Source organism: the organism of the source record quoted next, unplaced genomic scaffold, assembly GCF_019419815.1.
Source record: "Pyrus x bretschneideri cultivar Hongxiangsu unplaced genomic scaffold, Pyrus_bretschneideri_v1 Contig77, whole genome shotgun sequence".
Lineage (NCBI taxonomy): Eukaryota > Viridiplantae > Streptophyta > Magnoliopsida > Rosales > Rosaceae > Pyrus > Pyrus x bretschneideri.
This window is the reverse complement of record NW_025999817.1, coordinates 1,703,731-1,720,134: the sequence shown is the minus strand read 5'-3', so window position 1 is coordinate 1,720,134 and position 16,404 is coordinate 1,703,731. Positions and strand designations below refer to the sequence as shown.

At 40.1% G+C, this 16,404-nt stretch overlaps 2 protein-coding genes across 2 annotated transcripts; both read left to right on the top strand.

The window, feature by feature from the left end:
• Positions 1-2,736: 2,736 nt before the first annotated feature.
• LOC125472935 lies at positions 2,737-3,249 on the top strand. The gene has a single exon (XM_048575032.1). The coding sequence runs from the start codon at positions 2,737-2,739 to the stop codon at positions 3,247-3,249; it is 513 nt and encodes a 170-aa protein (XP_048430989.1).
• An 11,900-nt stretch (positions 3,250-15,149) lies between these two features.
• Positions 15,150-15,912, top strand: LOC103928090 (pathogenesis-related protein 1A-like). The gene has a single exon (XM_018642768.2). It carries the CDS (start codon positions 15,150-15,152, stop codon positions 15,648-15,650), a length of 501 nt encoding a protein of 166 aa, XP_018498284.2. The 3' UTR covers positions 15,651-15,912.
• The last annotated feature ends 492 nt before the right edge of the window (positions 15,913-16,404 follow it).

Below are 16,404 nucleotides of genomic sequence, written 5' to 3'. Positions count from 1 at the left end.
TGGATGAAATAACGTGGAAGGGTGTTGAGATGTAGTGGCTCAAGGGTGGGCTACTGAGGTTTCTGGTTTACCATTATTCCAAGTTACTGAGAAGATAAAAGCGATGAGAATGTTGCTTTCGAAATGGGGAACACAAAATGTGCTTCATGGTCCTCAAGAAATTAAGGAAATTAAAGATTAATTAACGAGCTTATTGGGCTTACCGTTTACGGATGAGACAATTGGGCAAAAGAAAGCTCTTATGTCCAAGCTTAACATACTCCTGGAACAAAAGGAATCATTTTGGCGTCAGCGTGCAAGGGCTAATTGGTTAAAACTTGGTGACAGAAACACGAAGTATTTTCACCAACGTGCTAACTGTAGGCAACGGAGGAACTAGTTATTCGGTCTCAATGATGAACATGGAGTGTGACAAGAGTCCAAAAATGGGATGGAGAGAATAGTGGTGGATTATTTTTCAAAGTTGTTTGAGTCTCAGGGAGGGGATGGCATGGAAAAGGTCCTAACTAATATAATACCAGTGGTTTCCGAGGAGATGAATGAAGATTTAATACGTCCAATATGTGATGAGGAGATAAAATCAACGGCATTTCAAATGCACCCAACCAAGGCCCCGGGGCCAGATGGCATGTCCCCGGTGTTTTATCAGAAACATTAGGATCTGGTGGGTTCAGATGTGTGCAATGTTATTCGATCTATGCTACATTCCAGATGTATTTTGTGTAAGATTAATTTCACCCACGTTACTCTTATCCCTAAGGTGAAGGACCCTACAGAGATGTCTTCGTTATGTCCTATAAGCCTCTGCAATGTTTTGTATAAAATTGCGGCAAAGGTTTTGACAAATAGATTGAAATTCATTCTTTCCCAAATTATATCACCCACTCAAAGTGCCTTTGTCCCTAGTTGGCTGATTTCCGATAATAGCTTGGTTGTGGCGGAGATAGCCCACTGCATGCACAAACGCAATTCAAGTTGGAATGATGTGATGGATCTCAAGCTCAATATTAGTAAAGCATACAATAGAATCAAATGGAATTACCTGGAAGCAGTTATGTGGCGAATGGGATATGCAAATACTTGAATTCAAATGATTATGAATTGCGTGTCTACTGTGACTTATTCTTTTAAAGTTAACGGTGAACCGATAGGTTATGTTCATCCTTGAAAGGGTATACGGCAAGGTGATCCCCTATCACTTTTCCTCTTTGTTATTTGTGCCAAAGGTCTTTCTTCCCTTTTCTAGTGGGAGGAACATCTTGGTAAAATTCAAGGTATTAAGGTATGTCGACAAGCGCTAAGTATTAGTCATCTTCTCTTTACAGATGATAGTTTCTTGTTTGCTAAAGGAACACTAGAGGAGTGTCAAAACATTAAGAACATGTTGAGAATCTATGAAGGGGCTTCAAGGCAATTAGTTAATTTTTTCTAAAAGTTGTGTCGCATTCAGCCCTAACTTAGCTCCAGTGGATCAACAATTATTGGCTCATTGTTTGTGCGTTTGTAAAGTGGATTTCTATGATAGATATTTGGGATTGCCGGTCTTCTTTCAAAAAGCGAAGAAAACGACCTTTGCTTATATTAAAGAAAGGTTGTGGAAAAAGCTAAATGGTTGGAGATGAGGGTTGTTGAGTAGTGCAAGTAAAGAAATATTAGTCAAAATAGTTGCCCAAGCCTTGCCCTTTTATTCCATGCAATGCTTCATCTTTCCCAAATCTTTCTATGATGAGTTAAATAAGTTAGTGGCTAAGTTTTGGTGGCATGGGGACGCAGGGCGAAGAAAGGTCCATTGGACGCATTGGAAAACACTTTGTAAGCCAAAATCCGAAAGCGGCCTGGGTTTTAGGGATTTGTACGCGTTTAACATTGCACTACTTGCTCAACAGGCGTGGTGGTTCCTATCCAAGCAAGATTCACTTGCTTATCGAGTTTTTAAGGCAAGATACTTTCCAGATTCAGATTTCTTGGTGATTGTGTGACTACAAACGCATTGGAGGAGTATTGCCGCTTCAAGAACCGTGATTCGTAAGGGCATAAGATGGCAAGTTGGGAGTGGTTCTACTAACAGGATTTGGAAAGATGGTTGGCTTCCCCGGAAAATTTCTTTTAGGTTGTGAGTATGATCCTGGCGGGCTGGAATAGTGAGGCCACTGTTAATAATTTATTTTTGGAGGACACATGGTATTGAGATTTATGGGTCAAGCAAGTGTTTTGTCCGGAGGAAGCTGAATTTATTTTGAATACACCATTAAGCTCACGGAATGTGGAAGACCATATAGTGTGGCACTTCAAAAAGAATGGTAAGTTCCCGGTTAGAAGTGCATACCATTTAGCAAGGAAGGATGTTACTATTGTGAGGGTAACGGAAGGGTCATCGGGATTGCAGGTGGCTGACATGGTGTTATGGAAGAATATATGGAATGCATGTGTTCCTGGGAAAGTGAAAATTTGTGTGTGGAGAGGTTGCTTGGATGCTCTGCATACTCGACGAAAGCTCAAACGAAGGTGTATTTTGGTAGTGAATGAGTGTTTAGTGTGCGGGGGCCAAGTAGAGACAGTCGAGCATGCATTAAGGGATTGTTCTTTGGCGGCTGCCGTTTGGTTTTCTACACTAGGGTTAAGAGTAGGACAACTCGAAGGTATGACACTAAAATATTGGATTGCTCATTTGGCTTATTCTCTTCTTGATTAGTTTTCTAATTAATGTTGATGATTATATGGAGCTTATGGAAGGCTATGAACGATTTGATTTGGAAAGGAACACAAACAACACCTAGGGAGGTGTTTCTTAGGGTGGAGGAGTGGCTTGCGTCCTACCATCAATGCCATAAAGTACGTAAGGAGCCTCGGACTAATAGCTTGCAAAGTTGGAATGCTCCACCTCCAACTTGGGTGAAATGCAACTTTGATGGTGCATGGGTGAAGAGTGCACAGAAAGGTAGAGTAGGGGTCGTCTTTAGGAATCAAGAGGGTGAGTTTATGGCTGGACTCTCGGTCCAAATTGCACATGTTGCCTCTCCGTTACAGGTGGAGTTGTTGGTGGCTAGAAGGGCTCTATTATTTGCCAATGAGTTGATCTTAGATGGGGGGCTTGTGTGTTTTGAAGAAGATTCTGCTATTGTTCTCGCTGCCATAAAGAGACAAGAAGAGGATGTGTCCACTATGGGACCAATTATCAATGACATTAGGCGGTTGTTACTTTCATTTCCCAAGGTGAGAGCTTTCCATGTTCAACGGGAAGCCAATTAGGTGGCATATCGACTAGCACACGCTGGAATTGGTAGTGATACTGAGATGGTGTGGTTTGAAGATCTGCCGGATTTAACTATAGATGATTTGTTGGAAGATTGTCCTAGATAATAATTGATTTGATTATACTTTTTGGAAGTTATTTATCTTTGTTTGAATGTGCGGGACACTCTTTTTCCCTATGTTCGGGTTGAAATCCCCGTCAAGGTTTTTATCGAGGCCCAGTATGCACCCTATCCTCCATGTCTGTGTACGTGTTCTCTTTTTAATGAATATCGTTTTTCCCTTAAAAAAAAAAATTAGGGATATTTACACCATTATCTCAAGATATTACTTCATATTTAATATGTTGAGAATATTCTCTCCATAAACCTTGGCTAATTGGATGCCACCATGTGTAGGGCAAAGTCCTAACACCATGGCCAATCACTCCTTATATATACATCAATCTCTACCAAATTTCAGTAAGCTTTTGCTACCCCTAAAAGCCCTAAACACTTGAACTTTTTAGAGAAAATAACTTAGGCATCGAAGATCCATTGGCCTAACCCCCTCACCTCGTGGGCGCGTGAGGTTTAGGTCTTTGATCAAATGTGTTGATTATTTTGCAGGTGCATTTTCATCAAGATTGAAGATGGTGGAAATTTACATTGACATATTGGTGCTTTCATTGAGAGCTGATTCAAATACTCGAAGAAGACTCGCATTTGGTTTCTTGAATTTTCTGTTACATTGAATTTCTCACACGCTGTATCAATTAAGTTTTCCTAGAAAATTTTATTGATCAATCCTTGGAGAAAGGATAAAATGGTAGGAAGTACAGAAACCACGACAAATGAAACCCTGTACGTACAAAGATTTGGATTGGAAAGCGGAGCCAAGGACATAGCCTCACAATGGTGATCCTCAAGATTCAACGTGACGGCAAAAGGAACCTTACCGCTGTAGAGCCACACCACCGCCACGGCCACCACCTTGTAGCCTACGACAAAGACCACCGCAACAGCAGCCCAAGCCGGAGTCCACAACCCAAGGGCAGAAGGCCCACAACGTGGCAACTGCCACAGCAAACCCAAGGTAAGAGGCCCAACCCACTGCAGCAACCACCTTTGCCGCACATCAGGCCCAGAACCAAGCCCACTTCGCTGCGATGGCAGCCTAGGATCGTGAAGAGTAGGCAATAACCTAGCTAGTAGGAGGAGTCCACGGGTAGGCGGTGATGTGGTAGAAACTAACATACAAATTAAACCCTATAAATTATGAAATCGTAGTACGAGTAAGTATAGATCGTATGATTCCGAGGATTAGAAGGGATGCTAATCAACATAAATTAAAATTAATAAATTGAAAACTAAGTTAAACCAACAACAAAACAATGATTGGGGGGATTTTGGACGAATTTAATTAAAACAAAAGTAATGGCAGCAAGTAAATTAAGTTATGAATGAAATATGGATGAAAGGATAGCTAAAGGATTCTTCTTCACACATGAATCATATGCATGCAAATCGATTTCCAGTTATTCTTCCTATAAACCATGAATGACAATGCCCCAAATCAACTATGAACAACACTAACTCTCAAATTTTCCTAAGTTCATTGAATTAGACTCAGTGACGCAATCAAATTATTCTTCTCAAGTTCCCTAACTATGAAAGGCATGATAGAGATACATCTCGAAGATCATTAAATTTTGTGAAAATCATAAGCATTGACAAAGCATTCATAACTATGAAAAGCATGATACTCTTGCCAAGGATTTACTTAACTCAATTATGACTAGTGACTTTTACTACTTACAAATATAAGTTCATTACGATTAGGTGAAACTCCCTTATATTCTAGCATCAAATCCCTACATGCAAACTAAGTATGCATCCTTAATAAACATACAAGAATAAGTTTTCTATAAAGCAGATAAGTAAATCGCATTCATGTTTTATGAAACAATAACTGGATGTAATCAATTTCTATAAAACACATGATTATGGCTTTGAATTCACCTCTAGCTAAAAAGAAACTTCATCATAACTGAAAAGCAATCTAAAATAAACATTGAAACGTAAAACAAAGAGAGAAAGAACTCTAAAAATTCTAGCAACTTTAATAGATGAATGGTAGGTGTGGCACACTCCTCAAACGCAACAGGACACTTTATATATATAGGGCGAGACTAAATCCAAAGAGGAAAGGGATTAGGCATTTTGAATTATTTTAGGACTCTAAGAAACATGTGAAAAGTGTTGGAATGTGATTTGGATTCTTCCTTGCAGTTGGTGATAAGATAAGATATGATAAGATAATGTTTCTCTCCAAGTAGGATTCCTCTTAAACACCAAAAACATGTTTAACACCTTTTAAACACCAAAAACATCCAGCCCATATACTATTGATAGGATTAAAAGCACACCACAAAGTAGCACACAAATGTCCTATTAATTTTCCTTATTAACAATAAGATTTGTCAATTGTAGCATATGAAAATAAAGGTCTTTCCCGTAGAAGATTGTTTTATCTAACTACTTAAAATGTCACAAAAACTGGGCTGCTGTCCCTACTGGCCAGCCACCAAAAAATAATTAATAGACCAACTTACACTTATCTAAAGTCTACGAAATTTTATATGCAGATACTAGACACACAGAGCTACACTCACACAAATTTTTGGGATTTTTGGAGTTGATTTTCTATTTAAATTAAATCGAACAAAAACAGGACAAAAACAGATTTTTAAGTAGTTCACAAATTAAGAAAAACGAGTTAGGGGAATTGCTATCCACCACCAAATAATTATACAAACATGTTATGTTTCATTCAAATTCCTTTTATTTTCGGATGAAGATGCTCAAGTTGGCTCAATGTTAGAACTCAACCTATTACTCTTTCTTATGTAGTATGTTAAAAGAATGGCGTTTTCAAGTTAACTTAGTCCCTAACATGCAATTTAGAATGGTGTGTTCATAGATTTAACAAGTAGAAATCATTAGCAACGAAAAGAGTTTGAGTCATCACAAGGCATCGTAAGTACTGGCGTTGTCTTACTTATCCTAGAAATTGGTTCACATGTTAATCGCAATTAACAAGTACTACTCTAGAACATATGTAGGTCCTCATTCGACAAGGGTAGGCACACACATATTCATAGCATTAGAATCCTAGATATGCTTACTAAGTATGCATCCATAGAAAACACATAAAGAATTCATCAATGAGACAAGTAGTGAATCAATTTTCATCCATTCATACAAGTAATTCAAATGAAATGTCATAACAAACTTGCAATCATATTCGGGGCTTCAAACAGCCCCTAACTACTAAAAATTTAGTTACACAATCCTTAAGTTAAAACAAAAGATAGACATAAGTTTGAGAAAATAGAACCGAAAAAAAATCGACTAAGGCTCTCATTTTCCCTTTTCCCCAACACTACTTTTAAACCAATTCTTGCTGCATCACTTTCTTCTCCTTAACTCACCCACTAATAGCCATTTAGTAATGACAATAAATGGGAGGAAATGGTGAAACAATTGTAACTCCTAGGGTAGCCTTTATGCCAATAACTCCCTCTTAATCCTCATCTTTAATTCCATTTCCTCTGATATTTGAATAGGTGTCAGCTGGCTTGTTCTTGGCTGCATTAGTTTTGGTTGCTAGTTTTGTTGGATTTATTGCTTTCAATGCTTTCTTGTCAGTCACAAACTGCTCAACCTCTTGGAAATCTTTCAGTGTTAACAATCCATGAAATGCTCTAGAAAATAGACATCCGTAGCTTTCTAACCATATAAGGCTCATTCTCTAATTCATTTTGAGTTGTTCGCAACTTGCTTCCAAAGTCAGTTGATGTGCACAGGCAGTTTTGACGAATTTGTTACTTAAAATCCCACTTGTGCTATTTTTCTTTTCTTTGCTTGACAAATACTACAAAACACAAAAACAAAGTAAATAGCTCAAAAATATAAAGAACTAATTAAGCAAAGACAAGTGAATTTGATATAAAATATATATAAATATGAGCTTGTCAACTATCCACGCATGCTATCCAGTCCAAGTCCAAAATTGTTCCAAATTGCTCCATTTGACTATTTATTGTCATCTTTACGAACTGACCTACAATAATAAGAAAATAACTTAAATTACTATAATAAATGGAAATTAACTAAGTAAATGCAAAGAAATAAGATAACAAAGTCGCATAAATATGATCTTATCAGGCGGCCCATGCCCAGCTTTTTCCAGCTGAGCCCAAGCTCACAAGGAGCAAGCGTTGGCCTAAGGCCAGCCACCATATACGCGAGTCCAGTGAACTCCCACATGTGCTTTGTCCATCCAGCCAGGTTGGCTTGCCTTGTGATTCGCTCTGGCCACCCAACTTGCGACCTAGTATAATTCGAGGCCAATTCAGGTGATTCCGATTCTGACCACTGACCTGACAATTGACCCAAGGATATTTTCACCCCATGTTTTAGCAAGAATGCCTGCTCCAGGCTTGAATTTCATACTTATAGTCCATCAAAATTCCACCACACATGGAGACGCCTATCATCCAGATTTTTGCAACCCATATGATCAACATCATCTACCTTTGTAAGTCACTGACTTAACCATCGCCCTCACTTATCAGACCACCTTGGTGAATCAGCTCTTTGATCGCATTGAGATGTAGCGCACCCTAGATGAGGTGTCTCAAAGCAAGGGGCAAGGGTAGATGATCATGACTCATTCCAACGACATCCCAACAAGCAATCACTTAGCATGTCACGAACTGTGCATTTGAGTAGTGTACACTCTCAGCTTGGCCTTCAGGAAAACATTTTCTCCTGCGTCAGTGTGCAGAGAAATGTTCATTCCCTACTTGGCTAATGAGTTAGTGTGCATTCGAGGTTGGGTCTACACTCCGACAAGAACTCCAGACATTCTAGGCAAAGCATACACACTAGGTTAGACACATAAGGAAATCCTCATGCGAGGAACCAAAGTTGGTAGCTGCAAGACAGACCGAGGAGAGCACAAAAGCAGTCCAGCACGAGTTGAACTAGCAGGCTTTGCCAAACACGACAGTGAGCAGCTCATTCACCAGTAAAAAATAAGCCACGTGCACAGCAGCCACGAGACAATCGAATAAGACATACGGAAGAGCAACACAAGCTAGCAGGTCAACACTGGGGGCAACTGAAGGCTCCGCTGCCCCAGCAAAGGTAAATCCAAAAGGAAATACAAAGGCTTTTAGCAAAGTAGCTGCATGAATTCTAGCGCATTGAAACCATTGACGAAGCTCAAGCTGTAGCTTCAGATGCATGCAGTCATCATCATGACGTAGTATTTCGCACGATCCAAACGCGTGATGATAATGGCTTAGACAATAGTGAACATTTCGACGAACGCATTAACTTAGCCAGAATGCATGCTAGGGGTCGACGAGCACTAAAAAGACACATCAACCCAATTTGCAGGAGAGTTCCTCCAACTACTAGGGATCAAAAACACGCCTTATCCTCATTACCTAGACAATTCCATACACAGAGTAGCCCAATGTCTGCAGTTGAGCATTGCATCCCGCTGAGAGTAACTCAGCCCTAGAATGGCCTAATACCTGCAGTTGAGTATTGCCTTTTGCCGTACATAACACGGCCCCAGTTGGCCTTAGTTCCGCTGCTCCCAGCTGCGCCTTTCATGCACAACGGCTCCCAACCATGACAAACTTGTCCCGCGACTCCCCACTATGCTAACCCATGCTTCGTGGCTTCTTGTCGTGCCGATCAGGTCAACAATATCCCAAACTTCAAACCATCTAATGACAGAGTAGAATACAAGGCCTTATTATCAGCCTCTGGCTATCTAAATACTTAAGAGGTGAAGAATTTGCAATCCATTTAGATTCACAGCTAATTACCAATAAAGCTTATAAGGAGCACACGATGAAACATCCAAGGATGACGCAATTATTGGATCAAGTTAGGGAGCAGTTCATGACATTCCCTACTTATACCCTTAGGTGGGTTCCATAAGCATTTTGAAATCTCAAGCAGATTGCTGAACAAAACCTTACAAACTAAGGATTATTTTAGTCATTCAGCAGTCCAGCTTTCCTCAGCTGTACTCACAATGGCAACTTTCATGCTCTCCAATGCGAGAGGGTAAACCAATCCCCCAACACCCATATGGGTATGCTTTTTCATGCTTTCTAGTGTGAGAAGGTAAACCAATCATCTAACACTTATCTGGGTATGCTCTTCCATGCTGTCTAGTGCAAGAGGATAAACTAATCTCTAGACACCTATCTAAGTATGCTCTTCCATGCTCTCCAGTGGGTAAACTAATTCCCCGACACCCATCTAGGTCTACTCTCTAACATGAAAGGGTAAACTAATTACCCAACACCATATAGGTTAGCTTTTCAGTGCGATAGGGTAAACTAATTCCCTAACACATATATGGTTTTGCTCTCCAACACGATAAGGTAAACTAATTCCCCGAGGGTCTGCTCTCTGTCACGAGAGGGTAAACTACTTCCTTGACACCCATATGGGTCCACTTTCTCATGAACAGGGGTTAAATTGCTCTAGAACATCCAGACGTGGATGGGTTTTAGAGTGCTCAGATACCCTAAAGGCTTTCGATAGCTTGGGTTAGAACACTTTCAGAATTGGCCACAATAGTCTTTTCCAAAAAGCCTGAGTCGACTAAAAGATTCAATTCTACGGGAGCCTGGGTCTTTAACCGAAAAAGATGCTGAGTGTAAGATCCTAGCCCATGAAATATTCACGTGACTAGATTGTCTGCCCATGACGTGCAATCCTCATGAACGTAACTCGGCTCTAAAGTGTTGCAACATTAGTTAAGCAACTTGTGAAATCAGTTACAATTACAGCCCAAAAGATTCATATCGAGCTACGTGCATCTTAGAAGATCAATGTACCAGTAGCTCGGAAGAATATGGCCACTGAATCGTGATTTCATATGCAACTTAAGCCTAAAACGTCTCCGAGAGCCAGGGCTAATACCTAAAGTGGTCACGTGGGTCGTCTGCTTTTGTAAGTAAAAAGCTCGGTCGACGACGCAACGGCTAGCAAGACTAGGCAATTTGTAAGCTGAGAGTTATACCTACTATAACTATGTGGACCCGTCTATTTATTCAAAAGCAGTGTTTTCGACCGATGGTCTATTATTTAAGTTTTTGCAAGAGCTAAAGTTGAAATGTACAACTATAATAGCTATATAGACTACTCTATTTTCTACGAAAAACATGTGTCCGACGGTCAGCTCCATAAGTTAAAAAAATTTCACAAATGCTTTGAGAGGGCCAAGGCTCGTGAAGTCGCTAAAGTCGAGATTCACGACTATAACAACTATGCGGACTTCTATGCTTTCTACGAAAGACATGTGTCTGGCTGCCAGCTTTATAAGAAAAATTTCGCAACATGCTACGAAAGGCACGTGTCTGGCTGCCAGCTTTATAAGAAAAATTTCGCAACATGCCCCAGAAGGGCCAAGGCTCGTGAAATCGCTAAAGCCGAGATTCACGATTATAATAGCTATGCGGACTCCTTTGCTTTCTACGAAAAGCATGTGTCTGGCCGCCGACTTTATAAGTTAGAAATTTTGCCTATTTCCTTGTGCAGGTAAAGCTCATTGAGCATCAAAGCCAAGACTAAAGCCTAAAGTGACGACATGGGATTGGCTGCTTCATCAAAATAGCCAACCTAGTAGCCTGTTCTACGACAAAGTTTTGCAAGTCGCCTTGAGCAGGCAAGGCACCGGAAGCCCCGAAGCCAAAACTAAAACCTAAGTGACGACATGGGATTGACTGCTTTGTCAAAACAGCTCGACCAGTCGCCCATCCAAGGAAAAAGTTTTGTAAAAGACATGGTGAAATAGCAAAGATAAAGGAAAGTAGGGAAAACTGTTTATTAAATTTCTAGCAAATTGATAAACTGGCTTGAAGGTCGACAAAGTTCAAACAAAGCAAACAAAAAGGAAAAGAACAAAATTCCTAAGTCTAATTAAAAAGACTACTCATCAGCAGCCTGCACAACCACTAGTTCCTCGACTGCCACGCGTTTAGCAGCCATACCACTCTCAGCAGCTGAAGCTTCCATCAGCTCAACCTCAGCTGCCCTTGCTTGGACAGACTGACCCTCGGTTGCTCTACCAAAGGCAACCTCAAACGAGAAGTCAAGCAGATCAACTAGAGAAATGAAGTAAGTCTCATAGTCATTCTTGAAAAACTCATAATCTGACAGCCTACCCTGGAGATGGACTACATAACCAAGGTTGTAGAAATCAGCTTAACAGAAAGCAAGCGACACTTCGTGATCGGCCCTTTCATTCTCTAATTGCGCATTCCCTTCAACAAGCCCAATGTGAGCATCCTGCAGTTTCTCCAGTTCTTTTTTCAGGTTCTCGATAGGAGACAACGTACCTTGCAAATCCATTTTCTTAGAATTAAACTTACTGGAAACATCCTTGAGATGAGACACTTCACCATCTATGAAGACAAGCTCCTCGTCCTTGGAAAAACAAGTAGATAGTAGCTCCGAATTGACATGCTCAAGGTCATTGACCATTGGTAAAACATGATTGACTTCCTTCTTTGTAGCTTCCAACATCGCCTGAGTTACATTAAGCTTATCTTTCAATTCAACGACCTTTTGATGAACGGTCTCCAGCTACACAGAAGTGGAGGCAGAGGCATTGAATGATATTTTCAGCAGCCAAGCGAAGTTGAGCTATCAATGCCACTTCGACTTGCTTATCACACTTAATAATATCCTAATCAAAGCACATAGACTCAGCTACCAGGATCAAAGACTTTTGCATTGTAGCATGCAAAGAGGAGCCTTTCGAGTAGGCAGGACACTTCACAAAAAAGTCTGAGCGGATAACTTTCCCAACGCTATCTACAAACTTGGCACATGCATCGACGTCCTCAAGCAGGTCAGCCTTTAGTAACCTTGGGAACTTCCTCAGAACCAGACTCGGTGGATATCTCACAACTACCTATGCAAGCAGACTTTATTTTCTCAGCGAACGAATCAATCGCAGCAGAAGGAGGAACGGGCCCAGGTGCCATCTTAGCAACATAATCCACCTTTTCACTTTTTATAATGGTGAGCTTCTTAGAAGCCGAACCGGACTTAGCTCTTGATGCGTGCTTCGATATAAACCCAGTCAATTGGGCCACCACCGAACATTTCGCTGGATAATCCTTTCAGCAATGGTCGTGGCCACCTTTGGACCAGTAGGTTTCACAAGCTTAGACTCAATAATCTTTTTCTTCCACATGAAAGAAGTCAAATCAATGACAAGCTTTTCAGCAACATATGCCAGGCCCCATGACCTGGTCCCATTTTCTCTCCAACTGACGCTTGACTCACATGGGCATGACCCACATCTCTCTTTTTAATGGCACATGCCCATGCCCAGCCTGACAAGTACAACGCCTCGTGCCCAAGCTGTGGCCCTAGCCATGCAATTTCTGGCCTAGGAAGCCCAGACCGTAGCCCAAGTCACAAGAAAGAGAGATGACACCCCGTTCCTTTCTCTCTCTCTCTCTCCCTCCACGGTATAGCAGGCTCAAGTCTGCCTTTGGCCCTACCAAGCCCAAATATAGAAGGGCTAGAGCCTCGCGGCTTGCCCAGCTTTGCGCCCAGTACGTTTTTCACCTTGCTCACTAATGATCATCTTTGCTCGAGCCGTCAAGCAACATATGGTGAGACCTCAGCTACTTCACAACATCCAGTATACCTGACGGGCCTATGTCAGATTCAGCCCCCAGAAAGAGCTCAAGCATTGTGGTTCTCTCCGTACTATGCCCTAACACCTCAAGCAGTGGCTTCAGCTGCGTAACCGTCTTTGGCCCTAACTGATCGAAGTAGCCCAAGTCGTGGCCCATTCCACGCTATCTCATCGGCCCATATCGAGTCAACTTCTGGCCCCTGCCAGCCGACGTACTGCACCACCCTCAACAACTGCCCCGCGGTAACACCACCTGAGACGAAGAAGAAAAAATTCAATTTCTTCTTAATTTGGTGCAGCACGAAGAAGAAGAGTAACAACAAGAAATTACTCTTTGTAAGGGTAAGAGAAGAAGAGAGCTAGGGCAAGGGGAACAATTTTTTTGTGGTTTCTCAATACCTTGTTGGGATGAAGATTGTTCTCCAAATTTATTTAATCCTCTGCTTAAGGTTGAATTAAATAGGTGTTGTGGCAATTGGTTTCCTCCAAGTTACATGAAATTGGGAAACAACTCTACACACCCATGCAGCTTGGGACTTATACACCTACCGTCTTTTTTCTAATGTAGCCCACCAGGTGTGGTGGCATTTGTGGAGCTTAAAAGAATCCCAAAAATTCTAGAGGGGAAACGTGGACTTTTGCTCGAGAAAGACAAGATTGCCCTTATTAAATGGGCAAGTTTCTCATAAAATCCTATGTGCAGCTCAACACCCCTGAAGGTCCAAGCAACTAAATATGACTGCCCACAACTCACCTGCCCATGACAAGGAAAAGTCAAAGCATTTAAGGATTAATTACCCAAATCCTATCTTTAATACATTCCCAATTGAAGATTGACCTCTATTCAAGTAAGTAATCCCTATTTAAACCAATTAGAGATATTTACACCATTATCTCAAGATATTATTTTCTATTTAATATCTGGAGAATATTCTCTCTATAAACCTTGGCCAATAGGATGCCGCCATGTGTAGGGTAAAATCGTAACACCATGACCAGTTACTTGTGGCTGGTATTTTCGAATGGGCATGACTCATTTGAAGAGATATATCAATCTCTATAAAGTTGTATTTATTCTGCGAAGTTGGAGATATCATCAATTCATTGTTTATCTCTTCGTCTACAATTCTAGCAAATCCGCTCCATTTATACATTATTTTTATATACAAAAATCTACAAACCAAAGTACTGCAGATTTGGTTTTTAGAGTCCCTGAGTTTCTTGTAAACCTTCTTTCGGTGTTCGGTTAATTTTCGTAAGTGCAAGACGCTGATGAACAATAACAAGTCGCTAGGCTTCGTTTATCCTAGAAGCTTGTTGGCATATTCCTCTTTGCACACTTGTAATGAGGGCAAATAAAGTTTTAAAAAGCATAAATAATTATGTAACTTGAAGCAAAATTCCTTCTAGCCATAACCCACAAACATTATGTTTTCAACATTTTCAGTTATCCAACTTCAGCCAATATGGCATTATGATAAATATTATTTTACCAATTGCTCATATTAATTATTACACCAAAGTACACCTCATTCTTTTTAGTTAACATTTTACTGTATTCAATTACTTAAAGAAGCAAATTTGATTCTCAATAACAAAAAGAAAATAATGAGACACCGGATTCAAATTAAACCCAAAAATCCCCTAATATTAGGATGAAATTGCTTTCGTTTCATTATTTTTGACCAAATCTAAGGAATATCATAAACAGCATTGAATGTTGAGATTCTGTTCCTTACCATTTATTAGGGCATTTCCACTAGAAGATGCAAAATACTTTTAAATGTGTATTTGTATTTTTGGTTGGCCTTAAAATTCTACAATGGAGAGATGCAAAATATACATATGGTCAAAAAATATAAATAAAAACTTATATATACATATTTTGTTACATTTTTTTTGGGTGTGTCCCGCAAATTAAAAAAGAAAATTAAATTGGATTTCAAATTTACTTCTCTCCCAATAGAGTAGAAAACCCCATTTACATTCTCAAATTTACATCTCTCCACTGGAGATGTTGTTATGCCTTTTTAACACCTATTAATTAAGAAATTTTAGCCCTATGATCTCTCTAGCTATAAATATGCACAATTTCCATGTCCCACATGTATTCACATGCTCAATTAATCTCGAAAACATCTGAGCCTTACAAAGTGATAGAAACAATGGGGATTATCAAGCTTTTCGTACGCATAAGCTCCATAGTACTAATCTTAAGTACTACCTATGTCTCTCAAGCCAGGCCGGCCAAAGAACCCCACCAAGACTTCATAGACGAGCACAACAAAGCTAGGGCAGAGGTTGGTGTTGGTCCGATCAAATGGAATGAAACCGTTGCGGCCTACGCCCAAAAGTACGCTGAATCAAAGATTGAGACGTGTGAAATGGTGCATTCGCAAGGGCCTTACGGTGAGAACTTGGCTGAAGGCTGGGGATCAGAAATGACAAGCGGACAAGCTGTGAAATTTTGGGTGACTGAGAAGCCCGACTATGATTACGACTCTAACTCATGCACTGCTGGGAAGGTGTGTGGGCATTATACCCAAGTGGTTTGGCGCAATTCAACTCGTGTTGGATGTGCTAGGGCTAAATGTAAGAATGGTATGATTTTTGTTATTTGTAGCTATGATCCTCCTGGAAACTGGATTGGGGAGCGTCCTTACTAGATTGTTCATAAGAAAGGTCATGAATAAAGAAAAAAAATATGAAAGGGAATATGGTGTGTTTTCATAAAAAGATTAATTTATAGATGTTCTTATGATCTTATGAAATCTGACTCATTGGCTAGCTTTGAATTGATAGGTAGGTATTTACTCTAATAAGGGTCATTTATCTGCTGGTGGCTTTGTCACAGCAATCCTCTCTCCTACCCATCATTATGTGATTTACCAACGTCAGAAATCGAACTTAAGATGGATCCCTTAGAATACAAACGTGGAATTTTTCCTTAGCCACTGGGCCACCTCTAGGGGCATTTCACATCCAATATCGCTTGGGCAAAAAAAAAAAAAAAAAAAAAAAATCTCTAATAAGGGTATAGAGATTGTGGAATAGAAAATCACGCCTTGACTGGTTGAGACACATACTATATGATAAATTTGATGAAATGTGACCAGCACGTAAATTGTTAGATGAAATGTGTAGATATTTGTAAATGAGGGATAAATTAGTTAATTAAATAGTTCAAGGTTCCAAAATTAAAAAAATTAGTTTAGAAGACAATTTGACAGTGATTTAAGTTCATAGAGTAATTACGGAAATTTGTGTAATTTACCCACTAATATTCATAAGAATTGGAGAAATTTTTGTTGTTGTTGTCTTGTAAATTATAGAACGCGCAAATTATTCAACACATCCACTATTACTGTTAACTTAATTCATCTTTGTTGGCGTTATAATTCTCCCCGCGATCGTGGTAGA